Here is a 21,608-nt window from a genome sequence, read left to right as displayed (position 1 = left end):
CAACTTCCAAGGGAAGTGGTGCTGGCTCCTACCCTGGGGATCCTTAAGAGGAGGCTTGATGTCTACCTAGCTGGGATCATTTCAGCCCAGTTTTTTTCTCCTGCCCTGGCAGAGGGTCGGACTTGAAGATCTATAAGGTCCCTTCCAACCCGACTTCTATGATTCTATGACGACCGCGAGAAATTTTCTCCCTTCCCCCCTGCCAGCCCCCCAAATAAAACTGAGATTCTTGCATAACTACTTGATTCTAGGAGCTGAGGCTTTCAGTAAAACCTGGTATATTGTGAAGTTTGCAACTGCAAGCATTTATTGTGCTGTGTATTGGAATGTCTTTGCCATCCAAACCTAATGTTCTCCTTTATTTGCATTTGAATTCTCTAATTCTAGATGGATTAACTTGAATAAAAACTTGTAATGTGGGCTGTAGAGCTGATAGAGTCTACTCATGTAGTGTTCTAGTTACTCCTAAAATCTCTACCATTTCTAAACTTAATTTTAAAAAAATCTTTCAGGCTATTCATTTGCTTCTGAGTCAAGTTTTATAGCTCTGATCCTAAGCTCGCTGTAGCTCTTAAGCCTGCACGCCCACATGTTTGTGCTTACAAGACAAAACACTATGAAAGGCCAACCTAAACTCCTCCCCTTTATAAAGTGCCTTGCTCTGTTACAGCATGTTACTTTCTCTGCGGCCCCATAAAGGCACAGATGTGAAGAGGTAGCTGAAGTGCATGAACAGAGGGGAGGCAAAAGGTAAGAACTGGAAGGACACAAACCTTTTAGCAAGAGGAGGAACAAAGGAAAAAAATATGATACAGAGAAAATAGCTAACAGTTGACTTGCCTGCAATGTGACATTACCAGACACATCACGGGCTGATTTGCTCTAGTTCTCTACCCCAACCCAAAGTGGAACTCCCCAGTAAATAGATCTAGAAATGTTAAAGGAGTTTGAGGTTAAATCTGGGGATCTCAGGGCAAGCAAATAGCCAGAGCAGCTGGGGAGAGAGATGGGACAGTTGGGTAAAGGTATGCATGTGGGATTGTGCAGTATGTGTGAGAGGGAGAACATACATTACAGACCACATTTGGATTTTGCCATCATTCTCCAAATCCATTTATTTTTACCTAGCCCCATGCTTTTTGGTTTCACATCACCTTCTCTTTGCTTTTTCTATCCCTTAATGCTACTGCCCCCCATCCCTGCACACTGTATCTTTTCTTGCACCCTTTTCTCTCTCACTTTTACAGCTCACTTTTCCTTTCATTGATCTAACTTCTGCCCTTTTGACTTTTCCTTATTGCCCACTCTTATTTATTTTTCCTCCCATATTATTTCTTCTCTCCTCTTTCACTTTCCAGTTCATCCGTTTTCTCTTCCCCACTTGTCTTTCAGTTTTTTCCCCAGTTCCTTCCTCTGTCCAAACTCCTCTTCATCTCCAGTTCAAGCCTATCCCATATTTAAAACCATTCCTTGCTATATCCACCAGTGGTTCTTACCCTTTTTGAATTCAGCACCCCCCACCAAAACTTCTGTGAATTGAGAGGCAACCACTTTCAGAAATTAATTTGTATATTACACTGGTTACTGCTGTGCAAGAGGTGCTGGACAGTGGGAGATCAGCCAGGCAAGGATAAACCTGAGTCTGCACTCATCTGCTTAGCTTATCTACTTATCTCCTTACATCTGGTGGCACCCCAGGGTGCTGTGCCACCCTGGTTGAGAATCACTGACGTATACTCACAATCTGTGCTCTTACCCCCTCACTCCAGACTCCCCTGTTGTTATGTGAATAGGAGTAAGGCTCTGCAGGCTGGGGCTAATTCTGGAGGTTAATTCACTCATGTTTCTGAAGCACCCATAGAAAGTGTGACTATTTCCCTAGTAGGGAGGAGTACAGAGCACCACAGTGAGTGAAGGGGACTTGAAAGAGTCCCATCTTGTTTGAGTCCCATTCTAAACACCTGTCCCAAGCATCCCACTGAAAATAGGATAAAAGCAGTCATTTGCACAAAACAATAGGACACCATTGCTTTTATGCCCCTCCCTTTTTTCCTATTCTCTACTTACCATTTTTGTACTTTATCTCTATTTTATCTCCTGTCCCCACAAATGCTCTCCTCCCCTGTCAAATTATCTATTATCCTTGCCCTGTTTGATTGCCACTTTCTGCACCACTAAAACAGTCACCTACTCAGTTTATTGCATCTCCTTTTCTTATGGTGCTTCTGCTTGTCCAGACCGTGTATCTGGCACTCCCCTGACTAAAACAAAACTTTCAAAACTCAGTTGACTCTCACTCAGCATTTGCCCATCCAGTCAGCCAACACCATTTATCCTTTCTTGAGGGGCATCTTGGTAATCACAATCATTTCTAGGGTATAATTGAGAAGCAGGCAAATGCTGGAAGGCTCATGGCAAAATTATTCATCTGTACCCTCAACAGAAATGTTCACCTTCTTTCTCCTTTATTGTAAACCCAGGACATAATTATATGAATTTTGAAATCACTCTGCTGAAACTGCAACGTTTCTGCACCTTGATAAATCTCCATACTGAGAAGTCTCTAGAGGGAGTCTCCTGTACTACAGACCAGCATGGCAAAGAGAGTTGCAGTTATTGGATCAGGTGTGAGTGGACTGACCTCCATCAAATGCTGTCTGGATGAGGGACTTCAGCCAACCTGCTTTGAGAGAAGTGATGATATCGGGGGACTCTGGAGATTCACAGTAAGTGTGTGTGTGTGTGTGTGTGTGTGTGTGGTTGCCTGAGATTAATGCAGTGACTGCCTTCAATAAATTGGATTGTTCTGCAACCTTCCAAAAGGGCCCAAATTCCCATCTGCTGTGAGGTACAGATGGAGCCACAAAGAAAAAAAAGAAACAGTGGGTAAAATAGCCCTGGGAGGAGCAGCAGGGAGGTGGGGAACACTACCTTATTTGCACATTCCTTTTGCTTTCTGAGCTGTTCTGTGCTCCATGTATTGGGTCACATGGTAATATGAGTAGAACTGGAAAAAACGAATCCAGCTTGGGGACCAACTGAGTTTGAAGTGTTATCAAGGCCTTAAAAATGCAAGCCAGAGTGAGCCAGCTTTCTTGCAGATTCTGCAAGCCTCAAGCATGTAACACTGGTCTTTCAAGTACAGGTCTCTTTTGTATGACCTTGCCTGCCTTTTGCCTTACTCATTGTAACAAGATACGGTAGCAAAGCTGTGGGACAAGGTCATGGGACAGCTGTATTTTGTGGTACATGCTCTCAGAAATCCCGTCAAAATGTCACTGGTTGTTCTGCCATGCTGCCTCCAGCCCACAAAGGAGAAGAAAAGTGTGATAGGAGTGTCCTATGTCAGGCTGACTCTCTTGGGTTTGCTATTGGAACTTTTAAGTGACACAGAGAAATTCTTTGTAAAGAGATTGTCTCCTTTTTTTGGTGCTTATTGAGGGCTTGAAAGCTTAGAGAAGAAGAGGAGTGGAGTTGGAGGATTTTTTTGTATTAAAGATATCAGGAATGCATCTTCTGGCCTGGCTTTGCAGGGCACTTGCTGGGGTTTATACATTATGAGTTTTCACATCTTTAATGAAATGTGGTTGGAAGCTTTTTGGTCATTTTAACAATGATACTTTGTCTCCCAAATGTACAATAGACATTAAATAGATATTAAAAAAGCAAAAACAAAGCAAAAGATGTTAACAGTCTGACACATGGAGTTAACATCCATTTTCCTCTCAGTTCAACTTTTGTTTTACTCTCTTGATTTTTATTGCGTCATAATATTAGAAGCTTTCCAGTTTTCAAAGAGAAAACAAAAAAAGTATTCCAGTCATTATTCACTTTTTAAAATTAAGAAACAAGGAAGGGTCCAAGTCTGACCTCTTTCATTCCTTATTTTTTTTCCACTTTCCCACTTCATATATTCAGATATTTAACACAGCCCCAGTACAGACTTTGCATTTAATTGTTCAATTCTAAAAACAAGTATACTTCTGAGCCACTGGCAGGAGGCAGGGCAGCAGACCAACTAATTACTCAAGTGGGCCTGGCTGCCCATTAGCCTAACTACTTCCAGCTCATCCATGTTGCTGCACAGGCATGGCTGCCTGCTTATAAGGCTCCTTCAGTGGTAAGCAGGCTACTCAATAGGACAGATGCTCTTCTGATTCATTAGTCCTGGTTCCTGCCTGCTGATCTCTTCATCGGCTCCTGACTCCAGTCCAGACCCCTGTCTTCTGACAACTGGTTCCTGGCTTGCAGCTTTGGTTGGCGACTGTCCATGTGCTGGTCCCCTTCACTTACCACTCTCTGATTTGCATCCCCTGGCCAATGACTCCAGACTGGACACCTGCTTTCTGGCTCATGGGTCTACCACAGTGACTGCCCACATTTTGGTCCCTTGTAGACTTTGGTCTCCTGATCCCCAGACTTAGGACTAGTCTAGTCTGAACCCTGTGTGCTCCTGATTCCCTGGGCTGTGATCCTCTAGGGTAAAACCCAGAATACCTGTGTCCTGTTTGTTCCCTTAGGTTGTAGTAACCTCTTTAGAGCCATGCTGGTTCTCCCTGCTGTGTCCCCAGAGCCTTGAAGGCCTAGTTTGGTCGGGGTTCCCAAATCTTGGAAATCCTGCTCCTTGGGCCCCTAGAAAGGGCTGTAGGGAGGGGAGTACTATCAAGGCAGAAGACCAGCTTATTAACCCCCAGCTGGCTCTGGTATCTGAGTAAGCCTGGCTACCAGTGGCCTAACTACTTTCACTTGGCTCAAGTTCCTGTAGGGGTGTGACTGACTACTGATAACCACTCGTTCAGTGACCAGCAGGCTTCTCAACAGAGCAAATGCCTTTCCCTCTAGCCTTAGGCTTCTTACTCATTGGTCCTGGTCTCTGCTTGTTAGTGCCTTGTTTCCTGGTTACTTTACACTGAGTACTTGCTCCAAACTTCCTGGCTCCTGACTCCTTTGCTCCAGACTTGCTATCTCTGGACTCCAGTCCAAGGCCCTGTCATGTAACAGCTGGCTTATGCCTAGATAAGGCAATTGGATCAGGTTGAGATGTGGAATAAGTAGCTGTACTGTCACTGCTCATTCTTTCAAGAAGTCTGAGTTCAGCTCGTCATAAATTCTGACTTTATTGGTCAAACGATTACCTCTTCATAGATTTCATAGACAGTAGGGCTGGAAGATCATCAGGTCCAGCCCCCTGCCCCAGGGGCAGAAAGTCAGTTGGGGCCAGATCACCCCAGCAAGATAGGCATTTCTTAAAGGTATCCAGAGTAGGTGCTTCCCTTTTAAATGTAACTAAATGGCATAACATTATCTGGGGCTGTTTCTTATACTTTGTACATTTTCATTGTTGTTTGTATAATTGGTTGCTGTCTCCTGTTAGGGAGAGTACTTGTGCTCGTGTGGAGGTTAACAGTTTTGGAAAATATAGAAAATGCAGTGTCAAGCTTAAAGCAATCTACAAGGATAGAAAAATAGGGTGTGCCCTTTCTCTGCATCTTTTGTGATATAGAAAATCTCAGTTGTATTGCTTTGTTTGCATTTTACATTAAGGCTATCAGAAGCATCAAGTTGTTTCCTGTTTACTGAATGAAGAGAATGAAGAGGGAACTCTTGTCAGCTCTTAGCTGAAAGGCTAGAAAGGTGAATGTTTCACAAAGCAGTCTTTAAGTGATTGGGTTATAAGGGGGTTTAAAAGATGTTTGCTTAGCCTTCCTTTCCCTGTCAACTGGTTAGTTTTCACTCAGCTCTCCATAGTCTTCCCAGGTAGACAAACTTTTAATTGCTAATGTGAAAAAACAAAAACCAAAAAAATCCTATTCTGTTCATGGATGCCTCTGTCCGTCTAAAAGACAGAGGAAAAACAGAACAGACCCATAATTTATCTTCTGAACAGTGCTTTTAAGAAGGTTTTTAAAGCATTAGGCCTGGGTTTCGTTGCATTCTAGGCTAGTTGGATGGAAGAAAAAACAATTTATATCTCAGGCACGTGTCCCACTCAAACCCTGTTGCTGCTGTTCTTCTAACTGGCCCCTTGACCATGCCTACTCTGAACATGATGTGAAGTTCCTGTTTGAGCTGAATGTGGTCTGAAGTCCCGTTCACTCCCATAGTTACTACAAGGGCACTTTTCCCCAGTGACTGTCTTATGATATCCATCTCAACAAGGAATGCATAAGTTATCCAGGGAAAATGTCTGGTCCTGTGGCCTGTAAATTGTCCCTTGGGTCTCAGTGACCCCAATGTGTTTTAGAAATGTCAGCTTGGTAATATTTAAAATGGATAAGCCTTTTCTGGTTAAAAATAGAATTTGCAAATGCCCTAAAATCCACAGGCTCTGTCAAATTACCTTTAATTTTTTGCTGTGCTTATAGGAAACTAGCATAGAAAATGGTTGAAATGCGAGGCCTTTTTAAGCAAAGGGTTTTCAAAACAGCACCATGTGGTAGGCAGGAGCAAGGAGGGAAAGGAAGGATTTCTTAAGGTTGACTGACTTCTAGCTGCAATTATATAGATGTAGAAGAGCTCGAGCTATCCTGTCTCAATGGCCTGGCATTTGTTCCACCAAGTGCACAGTAGAATCCCCTACCCATTTTGCCAAGTACTGTTGACAGTGTCACTCAAAATTAAGCTCTCTGGACAGGTTCCATGGCAAACTATGGTGCATATGAGTATCTAAAAGAGTTTTTACCTAAGCCCTATTAATGTGACTTGGATGGCTTGAGAGGTTGTGCTGTGATGTTTGGACCTGAACACTGTCCAAATAATGTAAGTTTATACCCTATCTTTGGCACAAGCCTGAGAGTGAGCTGAGGCCTATTGCTGAAATCTGTTTCTGGCTTGACCTTGAGGAAAGTCCAACACTGGCTGGGTAAATTCGAATATTTCCTGAAATAAAATAAAATAAACTGCACTTGTGACTGCCTGCTGGGAAAGGACTTTCGAAGAGTAATGGACTAGAGAAGTAATAGAAGGGAAGAGAGGGCTGAGTACTGTGAACTGAACAGTGGTGATGGATGGTAGGGGAGTGGAGACAGTTTAGGTCCAAATCAGATGGTCTAGTGCCATTCCTTCCCACTCCTACCAAGTGGCAAGGGGAGCAGAGCAAAATAGAGCATAAGTCTGTTAGCTGTATATTTTCTTGTCCTATTTTATTCTGGGATCTGGAAGCCATTGCCCCTCTGAGAGAATCTAAATCCCTCTTCTTGTTCTCCTCACATATGCGGGGATAGGGAGGTGGAACTATTGTTCTGGGGACACTTGATACTGTTTTCTCACATAAGTTGACATCTGGAGGGCCCTGCCTCTGGAGGAGATGGGGTGGGAATGTCTACTCCAAGATGTTTTCCCTGGGCCCTTGTAGTAGGAGCCAGGATCTCAGGGCCCCTTTGAACCAGGATCTCAGAAGCCTAGTTGCTTCTGGAGGTCATCTGAGCCCCTGTCTCTTCTCCTCCCATATGAGTGGGGATCTGGAAGAGCCTTGAAGGTAAAAAAAGTTCCAACTTCTCAAAACTAAGAAATGAAAACTAATGGAAAAAACACATTTATCCCTCCAAAGACGATTGAGAGGACCTGGACTGTGTGTAGGGAAGACATGGGAGCTGGCTAGGGGTACATAACCAAGGAAGTCTTCATGCTTCCTATAAGCTGCTAGGTGTTGTTATAAATACATGGCAGAAGAGGACACCAGGCAGCAAGAACTAAATTTTTACAAGTTCATAGTTTCTACAGTGCTAATAGCTTAATATGACATGAAATGAAGAGAAAGACAGAAGGATGGCTGGAAAGAGTTTATGGTATTCAAAATGATGGGGAAGAGTGGAGAAGGAGAGAGACGATTGTCTGGTCTTAAGTTACTGTAACCACTGTATAATAAAACTTCACCTAAACCATGGGCTTGGACAGACATTTAGGGTGCCTATACATATGCTCCAATGACTTCTGGTTAGAATGTGTCTGAGTCGACTCAATTAATCTGTTTTAATCTGATTAATCAAGTTTGATGGAGCATTCTAATTGGAACGCTCCATTCCAGTGTACTGCAATGTCATGTGTATTCAGTATCCTGCTTCAAAATGGTGGTGGGAGCATTTTAACTAAAGCTTGTTTGATGAGCAGGGGCTGCCACCATTTTGAAACGGGATATTGAATACACCAGATGCTGGGACTTTTTAATTAGAGTGGCTCCTGAGAGGCATTCTAGCACATGTATAGGCTCTCTCAGGAGAAACCACGTGTACATAAGTTCATAATTTTTTTCCCAGACTAAAAGTGGCCACTCTGGGAGAAAAATAACTTGGGAACAACCAAAGTGAAGTGGCTCCCTGGAGAATCTCTCTCAGGAGACAGAACTTCCGTAGAGGCAACAGATGCAGAACTGACCTCCACAGTCTCAGTGTGCTTTGCTCCTGTGCCCTCCCACAGGGGGGAGAGAGAGCTGTGTCAGTCTTAGCCAAGAAGGGAGATGGGAGGGGATGGGGAAGGGGAAAGCCACACATCCTCTGACCGCTTCAGGTTAGAAAAGTTTAGCACTGAAGCACTTACGGGTTGTTTTCTGCTCTCAGCTTGTTCCCTGCCTAAATTGCACTGCAGCACTTGGGTGTAGGGAAGCAAACAAGCATATGCTTTGCCCAGCTTTACCTGAGCTCTAACTTCATGGGGGAGAGAAAGTTGGAGGACACTTCTGTGCATGGCACAGACTCTACTCCCACCTCTCCTGACCCTAACGATCCCTGCCTACACACACACACACCTCCACACACACACGCGCGCGCGCACACAAAAGTCTGCAAAGCTCTCTGGACTGTGTGTTCTGGGGGCCCATGGCAGCCCAGTGTCCACACTGCAGGCTCTTTGCTTTTTTGTCTGAACTTCCGTACAGGCCAGTTTTTCTTTCAAGAAAACGAATATGGGAGGGTTGTCCTGGATGATTTGAATATGTATCTGTAACCCTCATCTGTGATTTTACTTGCTGGACTGGTCAGCAATGAGATGCTCCAAACATTTCAAAAGATTAAACCCATTGTTTTGCAATAAAGTGTGTAGGATGGAAACAAGTACTGATGGCTATTAGGCCTATGTGAAGCAGCAAGTATTTACTTTGGATTTGGCCAATTAGGAGGGACAGTGATTCAATTCAGTGATTCAAATCACTGTCCCGATTTGATTCGGCCGATTCAGATCCAGAGATTCAGCCCCGATTCGGGCATAGACTATACAGGCAGTAAGTTCTCCACGACACTGGACACAGCTGCCTCCAGCTGGTAAGTCTGTTGTGGTAGGCAGAGTGCGGGGGAAGGGGCATGGTGGGGGCAAATCAATGCCCCCACAGCAAGGGAGGGATTGGGGCTGGGACAAGCTGCCCAGCTGCAGTGTGGGGACGTGAGACTCAGGGAGGAGGGCTCCCACCACTGCATGCCGCTGTCTGGGAGCTGCTCTTCTAATGGCTCCTCTGGCGGCTCTCGCTGCCAGTCCTGGAAGCATGGGAGCAGGCATGTGCCCTGGGGTGGGCTGGGCCAGGCTGTGCTCTGGATGGGCAGCAGAAGGCGCTGGGAGTGGGGGTTATGCCTTCCCACTGCTCGCCCAGCCTCCCCGCGCCTCCCAAACAAGCTGCAGCTTCGCCCTAGCTGGGAGAGCAGTGGCAGGCCATGGGGCCAGGCATATGAACCTGGATTGGGGTGGGGCCAGTGACAGGGGCTATGGGGAATTTAGGGGGGCTGCAGCTTCCCCATAGCCCATGCTCCACTGCACTATGCAGGGCAAGTGGAGCCAGGGCTGGGCTCCAGGCTGTGGCTGGGACTAGCCACCCAGAGCACAGCCCTGGCTCCACCCACCCTGCAGAGCACAACCCAGTGGCAGGCACCTGAGGCTAGCCTCCTGGAGCGCAGCCCGGCCCAATCCACCCCACGCACATCCAAGGCAAATGCCCACTCCTATGCCCACCTGGACCAGCAGCAAGAGTTGCCGGAGGAACCACTGAAAGAGCAGCTCCCAGACCAGTAGTGTGCATTGGCAGGAACCCCCCTCCCCAAGTCCTGCCCACCCCCCCAATCCCCTTCATCTTGGCTGGGCAGCTTGTCCCAACCCCAATCTCTCCCTTGCTGTGGGGTTGTTGATTTGCCCCCTCCACACCCCTTCCCTCCCAACTCTGCCCACCACAACAGACTTACCAGCTGGAGGCAGCTGTGTCCAGTGTCGTGGAGGACTGCTGCCTGTATAGTCTATGCCTGAATCTCCAAATCGATTTGGAGGCTTCTAAATCGATTTGGACCTTCTAGTGGGTCTCCTGATTCAATTTGGACTCAGAGATTCAGTCGCTGAATTGGGCCAAATCTCCTCCAAATTGAATCCGCTACTGAAGCTTCGCAGAGCCCTAATGGCTACCTTGTGAATATCCAAGGATGGAAGTCTTTTGAAGAGCAGATTAAACAGATATTTGGCTGGGATAGTGTAGCTGGGAATGATTCTGCCTTGAGCAGGGAATTGGTTGACCTCCCTACAACCCTTCCAACTCTACTGTTTTATGTAGCAACCATATGGCCTAGTGAAGTCAGCTTCCACATAATCTGCCCTATCTAGCAATATTTTTTTTCAAAAGGCATCTTTCTGTTTGGTCTATGTTCTGTAGGAAAAGGTGGAAGAAGGAAGGGCCAGTATCTACAGGTCCGTGATCACCAATTCCTCCAAGGAGATGTCATGCTTCAGTGACTTTCCAATGCCTGAACACTTTCCAAACTTCTTGCACAACACCAAATTCCTGGAATACTTGAAACTATATGCAAAGAACTTTGATCTTCTGAAGTATATCCAATTCAAGGTATGTTCTGATAGAAAGAGGGGATTGCTATTTTTTCCCCCAAAACATAAAAGCAACCACTTTACTTAAACTTTATAATTTTTCTCTTAGATTATGGAAAGCAGCAAAATAAGAAAGAACAGTAATATCTTCATTGGAAAACACAGTGAATATCTCTTCTGTGATACCTAACATCGCTTCTGCCTCACAAAATGGCCACTGCTCCTGTCACCAGCTGACTTATAGAAATGTTAAGTTGCAGTGCCCAACAGAATCAGAATCAGAGAATCTAGCTACATAATGTAAACCACAAATTTTGCAGTTGTGTCCAGAACTACAAAAACATATCCACACTGTGCCAATATGTCTGTCAGGGAATAGAGTATTTTTGATAATATGCTGTTTCAAATATCCTATGGAGAGAAAGCATAACCAACTCTGGAAGAAATGCACACAGCTGAACAGGGATGAGACTGTTTCAGAGGCCTTGGTCTTCAATTGTATTGAGTATTAAGCATCTAGGACTAACTGCTATTTAGATGCTTAAACATCTTCCAGGACCTGACCCAGCATTACTGAAAAGTTGATAGAGGGAGAGAAAAAAGTAGCAGGAAAAATGCCTAAATAGATAGGGACAAAGATGAGACACTAGAGAGATTCAGATTGGGATCCAGTTATGGTCTGACCTGTCTTAATTTGAACATTCACATCCAGGAGAAGAAGGGAAGTTGTGGAGTTTATGGAATTTACTCAGTAAATCAGACTTTCCTATAGTAATCAAGGCACTGAGTGGTATAAAAAGGTCAACATCTGGGATAGTATAAAAGAAATCAAAGTATCATTTCTTATTGGGAAAGTGGAGAAAACATTCCCAGGTTTTTCTGATAATCTTCTCATTTCTGCCCTGTTTTGGCATTGACTTATACACTTAGGCACTGCAGCTGTACAGGTAAAATGGCTGTCTATGCAGACAAAAAGCACAATTATCAGGTCAGTTATGTGAGAACTTGCCCCTTCTAACTTTCTTCTGTATTAGGCTTCTGGTCAGAATTTCTTACCATTGCATTGCTGCCAATGGTTCAGTTCCATCAGCGGTACCACTTGGGAAACAGTAGTGTAGACAAGACGTTGGTATCAAGTGGCATTTTTACTGCTCTTGATCAATAAGACCTGAGCTGAACAGCCTCAAGCAATGCCATATTAAAAGACCACTAACAGTAGAAACTCATCAGGTTTAATGTTGACATTTTTACCACTAACTGAGTTGAGAGGCCTACTAGGAAACTTGTGGCATGGAAATTAAATGTAGTCACAGCTAAAGCATCACCAGTAGGCTTAATAGTTAAGAAGATTTGGGGCAGTTTATGCTCCTGTGTGCAATTTCAGCCTGTCTTCCATTCAGAGCTGGAATAAAGGCTGTGTATTGGCAAAGATGATCTTTCTTTTTAGCTAAGTGAAAGCTTGCATTCTGGAAATTCTCTCTGTCATTGAAGCTGGATAAATGTACCAACCAGACCAAATTTGACCCATCAATTATGTAGTTAATGTTATTTACATAAGGCAGTCCTGCATGTATAGCCTAGAGTGCTGCTAGTTCTTGGAGTCTTCTGTGCGTGTGAGATAATAGACTTGTTAAGCATCTGTGTAGCATACTGTGTTGGGGCCAAGGTGTGATGCATTTGCTCTGGTTTACTTTCAGACTACAGTCATCAGTGTAAGAAAATGTCAGGATTTTTCTACCACTGGTCAATGGATTGTTGTCACTGAGAGCAATGGAAAACAGGTATCGGATACATTCGACGCTGTTATGGTCTGCATTGGTCACCATAGAGAATCCTATGTGCCGTTGCAGTCTTTTCCTGGTAAGAGTCTTGTTTGTAAAGCTGTGTGACAGTGTATATTTGAAAACTAGGTGAACAAGTTGCTAGAATATCACGTGGTAACAATCATTTCCTTTACCATCTCAAAAGAAAACTGGATCCCAATTTATGTGCGCTCTTGGCTCTGGGATTCAGGGCTTTGGGTTATACTTTTGAGAGCTGCACTGGCACTTCTGTACAAAGGAGGTTACAGTTTTACTGATGCTATATTCCCAAGTAGGGCTGTGCAAAACAGCACCGTTCTGTTTCGTTTTGAGTTTCAACAGTTTGATGGAATGGTGTTCCATTTCGAATTTCATTTCGATTTGAAACAGCTGTTCTAGTCCGTTCTGTTGAAACAGAACGGCTGTTTCAACTTTTCGCTGGGGACAGCACAATCTAGCACCAGGGATGGGAAGTCAGCCCATCTGGGCTGATTTTCCGACCCTGGGGCGATCTAACGCCGGGGATGGGAAGTCAGCCTAGCACAATCTAGTGCCAGAGATGGGAAGAAGCCCAGCTGAGCTGAGTTCGTTTACCCAGTGCTATGGTCTAAGTGTTTCAATTAGTCTTGTTTTGTTTCAAGGCTGTTTCACAGCCCATTGTTACATTTTGATTTTGCTGTTTCGACCTCGAAATGAGCTGAAACAGTGTCAAAACGAAACAGCCAGCAAAATTTCACACAGCCCTACTCCCAAGCCCTCTTCTGCCTGTCTTTGTTGGAAGGAAAGTGACAGCTAAATGCAACAGTTTAATGTCATCCTGAAAAGAGCAAAGGAATAGCACAGGACTTCTGGCCACTACCCCACTGTAACCTGTCTTTGCACATTTAAGGCTTTGAAGCTATTCCTGTGCACCTGTTGGCTGCTCTATTTATCCATCTGTTCAAACATTGCATGGCCAGAATTTAATGATTCACCAATATCTCAGTATTCCTTCTTATCCCTCCTATGGGGAAGACCTAGGCCCTTTGAAGTATGACAGTAGGTTATTTGATTGCTTTTATCAATATTTCAGCAAACATATTGGGCATGGTCTAATGGTCACTGAAGCCAATGTAAGTGTGTCCCTTGACTTCAGTAGTTTTGAGACCCATACTGCTGATTTGTGTTATGATGATTTCATATTTTAAATTAGATCACTAAAATTCAATAAAGAAACATAGTACTAGAAACCCTATAGGTCTCAAATGGAATTATTTTCAAAAGCCTCTTCTTGAAATAACAAAATAGTTGCATGATGCCACTCTCTCCTGATTGGGCAGCAAAACCACTCCAAATTTAATTCTACTAAATCTAGAATCAAAGCTGGAGTTATTTAAGGTCAAGATGGGTTACATTCTGACTTTTTCCAAGGTTTTAGTTCAGTTTCTATTTTATCTAAACTAGTTCTTTTAGTCCCATTAATGAGGCAAATTTGTTAGTACAATCTTAGTTTGGCAGAGACACAGGACATCAGAGGCCAGCTTGTCCTTTCAAGTGGAGCAGTTAAACATACCAAAGCCCTTCAAATATTTAATCTGTTCTTTACAAATGGCATGGGCCAGCTGGCATTCCCACACAGTTAACTGTCAGAGAGAGAAGTGACTGAAGATGACAAAGCTCCACTGCAGTGAGTTTACATACAACATGGGGCAGGGGTAAGGGAGGGGGAGGACAAGTGACTTAAATTTATCCTTCCAGTTCCCTGATCCCAGATGAGATGGAGCTAAAACACCCCTGGAATAACTGTTATGTCTTCTATAGCAGGTGTTTTGCTCTGTTCTGCCAGATCCATTCTCCCCACTTTCAAACAGCCCTTTTCAGAAGTGAGACTCTCAAGCTACTTTTTTAGAGCAATACTAATCCTGTTCTCTTCCTAAGCAATAAATAAAACTGGGAGTGTCTACATAAGACACTACACTGTGCAGTAGACTGCACAGATCAGGGCACAGGGCTGGGAAAATGTCCCATCCCCCATCTGCTGTTTTCTAGCCCCATGCTGCAATCTGCAGACTAGGGCCTGACCCTGGTGCCCCCTGCCAGCCTGGAGCTGGCACCTGGGAGAGCAGGGAGCTCCTCCTGGCTGCTCTAGCGGGGCATAGGATGGCTGGAGCAGCCCTGCACTGAACTGCTCCCCTCACGAGCAACTTTGCTCCTGATGGGTACACATGTAGACATGGGCAACTGGTGCCACCTTAGTTATAGGGGGCACATGCCCCTCCATCAGCCAGTCAGTGACTGGGGGGGGGAGGGTCCCCCTGCAGAAAATCTTCCTGACTGGGGGGAGGGTCCCCCTGCAGCCAATCTCACTAAGTGGGGGGAACCCCCCCCCCACAGCAAAACTTACCGTCCAACGACCAGCCATGCTGCTCCCAAAAGCAGCCACAGCCTACATCTGGTGCTCCCACTCCCCAGCCGGTGCTCACAGGGGGCACACCAGCATTCCCACACTGCCTCTCCTGCCCATTGCCTAAGCAGGGAGCACAGCCAGTCAGGGAGTGCACGTGCACTCCCGTGTGCCCCCTACACATCACCACTGCATGTAGATGCACTGCCAAGAAAAGCTTACTGCACAGCAAGCTTACAACATATTAATAGTGAATGTAGACGTGCCTACTGCCTTATTTCATTTAACGTTAAACATAATTAGATACGTATCTTTGAACCAAATCCCTAGATCTAAGTGTCTCTAAACAGTAGGGACAGGTAAAAAATTGAAATAATCAGACTTGTAAAACTATAATGAGCCAAAATAACTTCTACTCTTTCCATCTTCTTCCCTCCCTACCTCAAACATGGGTGCAAACACTCCTCTATTTTAAGGCATTCCTGATCTTGGCTATGAATATTACAGGTCAAGCCCACCTCTAACACTAATATTCTGATTCTTTCTTCTGCCCTTGTAGGGATCGAAAAATTCAAGGGCCAATATTTCCATAGCCGGCAGTACAAAACCCCAGAAGGATTTGAAGGGAAGACCATTTTGGTGGTTGGCATGGGAAACTCTGCATCAGATATAGCAGTGGAACTCTGCCAGAGAGCTGCACAGGTAGAGTGGTTTAGACTGCCATGCTTAAGTGGCAGGGTATGGGGTTTTTTAAGGTTTAATTGCACGTGTCAGTTTTAAATTAAGTAAGCTGTATGCCACAACCATGTATTTTGGCCTAGGAAATTAATAGCATTCATCTCAATGGCTTAAATATCTATGAGAGTGAGCAGCATCCTGCAACACTGGAGTTCAGTTTGTTCTTCTGGATGCCTCCTGGAGCAAAAAGAAAAACATGGACAAGTTAGTAAAGCAATGTAGTTAGCTGGCCATGATAGTGGTTCTTTTTCATTATATGTCTTCCAATGGTGCCTATTGACCTCAGCAGAAATTGGGAGCATTCTGTTTAGAACAATGTATATGGGAATGCACCCAATAAAATATTTTAACTTGGCAAGCCTACAATTTAAATAGACAAGGTAAACTTAATGCAAAAAAACTCCCAATAAACCCAGCTGTAAAATGAGAATTGAGGGCTATTATGGTAAAGTGCCTTGCTTAAGAAAGGAAAAAATTCCTGGAAATAAAATAATTTTGGACATTGCATAGAATTAAAACACATTTTGTTTTGTTTTAAAAAGCCCCAAAATGAAATTAATAGAGAGAAAATCAATGCATAAACATACAGGAAATCTATGGCAGAACAAGGAACTGAACCTAGATTTCTGCATCAGTTCCATGTGTTAACTGTGAGGACCACATTTCTTTTGAGACTGCTGCATCTGCTATATATTGCTGCTGTTTTTAACAAACCACCCCAAGTCAATGTTGTGAGAATTTGAAAAGGAATCTCTGGAGTTTTTCTTCCCAGCTTCACTAATTCTCTTGAGGCACTGGTTTTATTGGTGCATCACAAGAAAGTATTGTTTTATCTTGTGAAGAATTTTAAAATGTTGAAGAAAACATTTTGATAAATCAAAGTTTAAAAATATATATGTTGGGTCAAGGAAAATGCTTTGCTCAATCTAAAACAAAAACATATTTCATCTTGGATGCTTATGTTTAAACTTTTTTAAAAAACAATTTTTTTAATCTCAAAATCTCTTTAAAAGTCTTTTTAATGTTGAAATGAAAAGCCATCTCTTTCAATGCATTTATCAACAATTCGATGAAAGAAACACGTTTGAAAAATATTTTGATTTTTGCCAGAAAAAATGTTTTGGTTGAAAACTTACCCAGTTCTAGTTTTCTATATTTTTTTGGCTTTGGTGACCTTAAACAGTGAGAAGATTAAACCTTGACTTAGATTTGCAGTACAGCAATAAATATGACATAAAAGATTATCCATACTTAAAACTGAATTCTTTATTGCCCTGTAGGTTTATCTCAGCACCAGAGGAGGTTCATGGGTAATAAGCCGTGTATATGACAATGGCTACCCTTGGGACACAGTTATTCACACACGATATAGCAATCTCATCAGAAGTTTCCTCCCATGGACCCTTTTGAAATGGGTGACAGAAAAAAAGATGAATGAATGGTTTGACCATGAAAACTATGGCCTTGTGCCTCAAAACAGGTACTCATTTTTTTAATGTACCTTAAATCATTTAATGCATTGGACAATGCAAAGGAAAAGGAATCTAAATCATTTAAGTATTACAAGTGTGGGGTCAAATCCTGTCTTTACTCTGTGCTTTATTCATTTCTTAATCAGCCTAACTCTTTATTAATTGCCTTAGTAGATCAGATATAAATCATCCTTGTAAGTACCCTATTCATTGTTCTGTGCATTCCTAACATATTCTTACTTGTTCAGTGTATGTGGTTCCAGTCTTTCCAATCTCTCCCCTAGTCAGCTGACCCATCTTTTTACAGACCCTTTACAATTCTGTTGTCTCTCTTTATGTTTTGTTATTCAGCACCCCGTTCTCACTCATGCACTTAGGAGCCTACTCTTGACTTAAATGGGAGATTTAAGGGAATCAACGCTAAGGAATTTAGATATTAGCTCATTATTAGGGGAGCATTTAACTTTTTGCTGTGTCTTATCCATGTACAACATTACTGACTTTTCTTGATTTTATAAGGTTCAATATTTGCATGGTTTTTTCCTGTAGAAGTAGGATGAGGAAAAATAATAGTTTCATAGTTGGTAGGGTTGGAAGGGACCTGAGCAGATCACCAAGTCTGACCCCCTACCATGGGCAGGAAAGAATGACCCCAGCTAGGTGTTTATCTAGCCTCCTTTTGAAGACCCCCAGGGTAGAATCGAGCACCACTTCCCTTGGAAGTTAGTCCCAGATCCTAGCCGCCCTGACTGTGAAGTAGTGCCTCCTGATGTCTAGTCTGAATCTACTGTCCATCAACATATGGCCGTTATTCCTTGTTACTCCTGGTAGAGCTCGGGGGGAACAGGGACTCTCCCATTGCCTGCTGGTCCCCCTTGGTCAGTTTATAGATGGCCACCAGATCCCCTCTCAACCTTCTGTTGTGGAGGTTGAACAAGTTCAGGTCCCGTAGCCTCCCCTCATGCAGCCTGCCTTGCTGCCCCCGATCATGCGAGTGGCCCTCCTCTGGACCCTCTCAATGCTGGCCACATCCCTCCTGAAGTGCAGCGCCCAGAACTGGACACAGTACTGCAACTGCAGCCTGACCAGTGTCGCATAGAGGGGGAGGATCACCTCCTTGGACCTGCCCGTGATGCATCTGTGGATGCTTGACAAGGTGTGGTTAGCCTTCCTGACTGTATCCCCACATTGTCGGCCCATGTTCATTGTGGAGTCTATAATGACTCCAAGATCCTTTTCTGCCTCTGTGCTGACAAGAAGGGAGCTCCCCAGCCTGTAGGTATGCTGCTGGTTCTTCCTCCCTAGGTGCAATACCTTGCACTTGTCAGTACTGAAACTCATCCTGTTCTCATCCACCCACCCCTATAACCTGTCCAGATCTAATTGCAGCCTGTCCCTCTCCTCTAGTGTGCACACTTCTCTCCACATCTTAGTGTCATCCGCGAATTTGAACAAGATGCTTTTCACCCCATTGTCCAAGTCGCTGATGAAGATGTTGAACAGTGCAGGCCCAAGGGCTAAGCCCTGGGGAACCCCACTGCCCACATGCCTCCCGGTCGAAAATGACTCATCCACCACCACTCTCTGGGTGCAGCCCTTCAGCCAGTTGGTGACCCAGTTGACTGTGTAGGTGTCAACACCACAGTCCCCCAGTTTCTTAATGAGAATAGGGTGAGAGACAGTGTTGAAGGCCTTCCAGAAGTCCAGGAAGACTATGTCCACTGCTACCCCTGCGTCCGAGGATTTTGTGACCTGGTCATAGAAGGCCACCAGGTTTGTCTGACAGGACCTGCCTCTAATGGACCCCTGCTGGTTGCCCCTATGCATAATCTCCCCTGCTGGTCCCTTGCAGATATGCTCCTGGATAATTTTCTCAAAGAGCTTCTCCAGAACCAAGATAAGATTAACGGGCCTATAGTTTCCTGGGTCCTCCTTCCTCCCTTTTTTGAAAATGGGGGCCATATTGGCCCTTTTCCAGTCCTCTGGCACCTCGCCAGAGCACCACGAGTGCTCATAAAGCCATGCCAGGGATCCTGCAGTGACCTCAGCTAATTCCCTCAGCACTCTGGGGTGGAGATCGTCAGGACCTGCTGATTTGAATGTGTCTAGTCCCACCAGAAGTTCCCTAACTAGGTCCTCACTGACCCTGGGCCTGGCTGTGCCTCCCCTGGGACCACTGGGGATCCCGGTGGGGGGGATGTCTCGGTCCCTGCTCAGAAAAATGGAGGCAAGGAAATTGTTAAAGAGATTAGCTTTGTCATCTGGTGTGACCATGAGATTTCCTAACATCCTGCAGAGGCCCCACATTGCCCGGTACATTCTTTTTATCCCCTATGTATTTAAAAAAGGACTTCTTGTTATCCTTGATCCAGGTTGCTAGTCCCAGTTCCATCTCTGCCTTAGCCTTCCTATCAGCCCCTCTACAATCTCGAGCCAAGGAGGTATAATCCTCCCTGGTGATGGCCCCTCCCTGCCATTGGGTGTACACCTCCTTTTTAGCTTTGAGATGTTCCTGGATGCTTTTGGTGAGCCATGGGGGTTTTTGAGCACTCCTGCCCACTTTGATCTGTGTTGGGATTGTCACCCTTTAGGCTTGGAGGATCATCTCCTTAAGGAACAACTCTTCTTAATACCACTACAATTCTGTACAACATCCAGGCTGGAATACGTTAAGAAACAAATGTTCTTTTTATGCAGTTTTCCTTTCAAAAGGTGATGATTGAGGAGATTCTATATGATAGTTAAGAGATAATATGCTATCTACTATATAGCTGCTTAAATCAAAGCCACTGTTCACAGGTGCATCTGATGCTCTCCACCCCTTCCCCCCATACACACACACACAAATCCCTGTTCCTATCCTCCTCTTCACTTTCCTGCCACACCTTCATGTTAGAGAAAATACAAGAATGGGGAGGTTAGTTGTCGGTCTGGTCTGTACTGAGACGCAAGTCCAATGAAGTTTCTTCCATAGGGCTCCAGCTTCCCTACATCCTGTCCTGATCACACCTGTTCTAGATGTATCTAATGCCTTCATGATCCCCACTTACAAAATCAAATTAGTCTGTGCTTCATTCAGTTTTCATATATTTCTCTCCTTCATAGGAACTGTCAGTCATCAGTTAATTCCTCACCTCAGTCATTTATGGCACTAATCCAGTCTCAATTACTTAGTATCTAACCCCTGAAGAATACGTTATTCTTTAGTCACCTGGCTTTGTTTACTCTTAGTTACATCAATGGATTATTCTTTCCCTGAAGGGCTCTCACTCACTTCTTCTCTGTCAGACTCCTAGACAGAAAATCAGTTCTCTTCCTTTAGATAGCCAGTCCTCCTTTCCCTGGCCCCCTTCTGATCATTAAATTAGTCACTCCTCTGACTCATCTCACTGGTCCCTGTCTTGACTTCTGATGCAGCTACCCATAGCCACCATGTCACCCATATTCACCACGCCAGCTCTCCTCTGGATTTCTCTCACTCCTGGTCTCTGGGTTCTTCTGGCTAAACTCTGTGCCTCCACACAAACTGTGCTGCAGTCTGTTTCTGCCTGCACACTGCCCCTTCCTGGGGAAAGTGATCTGCCTGGTTTTTCTCCCGGCCTTCCAAGTCCATAAGCCAACCAGAGCTGGCTTGTGATGTCTGCTGTGGTGCTTCCCGTGGCTGCTACAGAAGGGCAGAGTGAGGTGGGAGCAAATCTGCTCCCAGGTAGGCTTACTGCACAGTATTTTTACTGTGAAGCAAGCCAACCTTGAATTAATAGAATGTGTAGACATACCCAGAGAGGTAGTTAGTTATGTTAGTCTGAAGTCAGGCAGAAGGCAGGGTAGAGATGCACCTTTTTATTCAGTTAATCTATAAAGTGCATTTCTTCCCTGTTTTGTTCCAAAATAGTGCTCGAGGGATAACTGTACACATGGACACTATAAGTTTGCCTGCATAATTTTACCATGCAGTAAATGGGACACCTCATAACTTTGCCTTTAGTAAAACAAAGGGGCAAGTCAGTCTGGTTTTGTTTTCACTTACTGGGTGCATCTACATGTGGCCGTATGGTGCCGTTGTTACTGCACTGCCATTTAGGACTTCCTTTTGTAAGTCCTAAATGACAGCACAGTAGCAGCCCATACTGCACTGTGCCAGCAGTGCATGGGGTTTTTTTCACCACAACTGGGGAGTGCATTGGTATGGTGATGTAGCCACAGTGTCACGATTCGTGACTGCCGATGCCACAGTGATGTAGTGTATTGCTACAGTGACATAGCGCCTTGTGTAGGTGTGCCCACTGTAAGGTAAAAGCATGTATATTAGCACTTACCATAGAAGAGCTGATGTATGTCAGCACGGAGGCGGAAAGGGATCTGGGGGTCATCATTGACTCCAAGATGAACATGGGCCGGCAGTGTGGGGAGGCAGTCAGGAAGGCC

At 44.5% G+C, this 21,608-nt stretch overlaps 1 protein-coding gene across 2 annotated transcripts in view; it reads left to right on the top strand.

The window, feature by feature from the left end:
- The first annotated feature begins 655 nt into the window (after positions 1-655).
- LOC109307118 (dimethylaniline monooxygenase [N-oxide-forming] 2-like) overlaps positions 656-21,608 on the top strand; it is a 37,115-nt gene continuing 16,162 nt past the window's right edge. The window contains exons 1-6 of one of the 2 annotated variants that reach the window (XM_019530812.1): positions 656-750; positions 2,481-2,726; positions 10,619-10,807; positions 12,486-12,648; positions 15,533-15,675; positions 16,992-17,191. In XM_019530812.1, coding sequence (XP_019386357.1) covers positions 2,595-2,726; positions 10,619-10,807; positions 12,486-12,648; positions 15,533-15,675; positions 16,992-17,191 — 827 coding nt within the window. In that variant the 5' untranslated portion in view covers positions 656-750; positions 2,481-2,594. Of the gene's footprint in view, positions 751-2,443; positions 2,727-10,618; positions 10,808-12,485; positions 12,649-15,532; positions 15,676-16,991; positions 17,192-21,608 lie in introns of both variants that reach the window. The other variant, XM_019530811.1, reaches the window with a different exon arrangement.

This window comes from Crocodylus porosus, unplaced genomic scaffold (genome assembly GCF_001723895.1).
Source record: "Crocodylus porosus isolate Cpor-Errol unplaced genomic scaffold, CroPor_comp1, whole genome shotgun sequence".
Classification (NCBI taxonomy): Eukaryota; Metazoa; Chordata; order Crocodylia; family Crocodylidae; genus Crocodylus; species Crocodylus porosus.
Note: the sequence above shows the minus strand (reverse complement) of the source record. Positions and strands in the feature narration are given on the sequence as shown.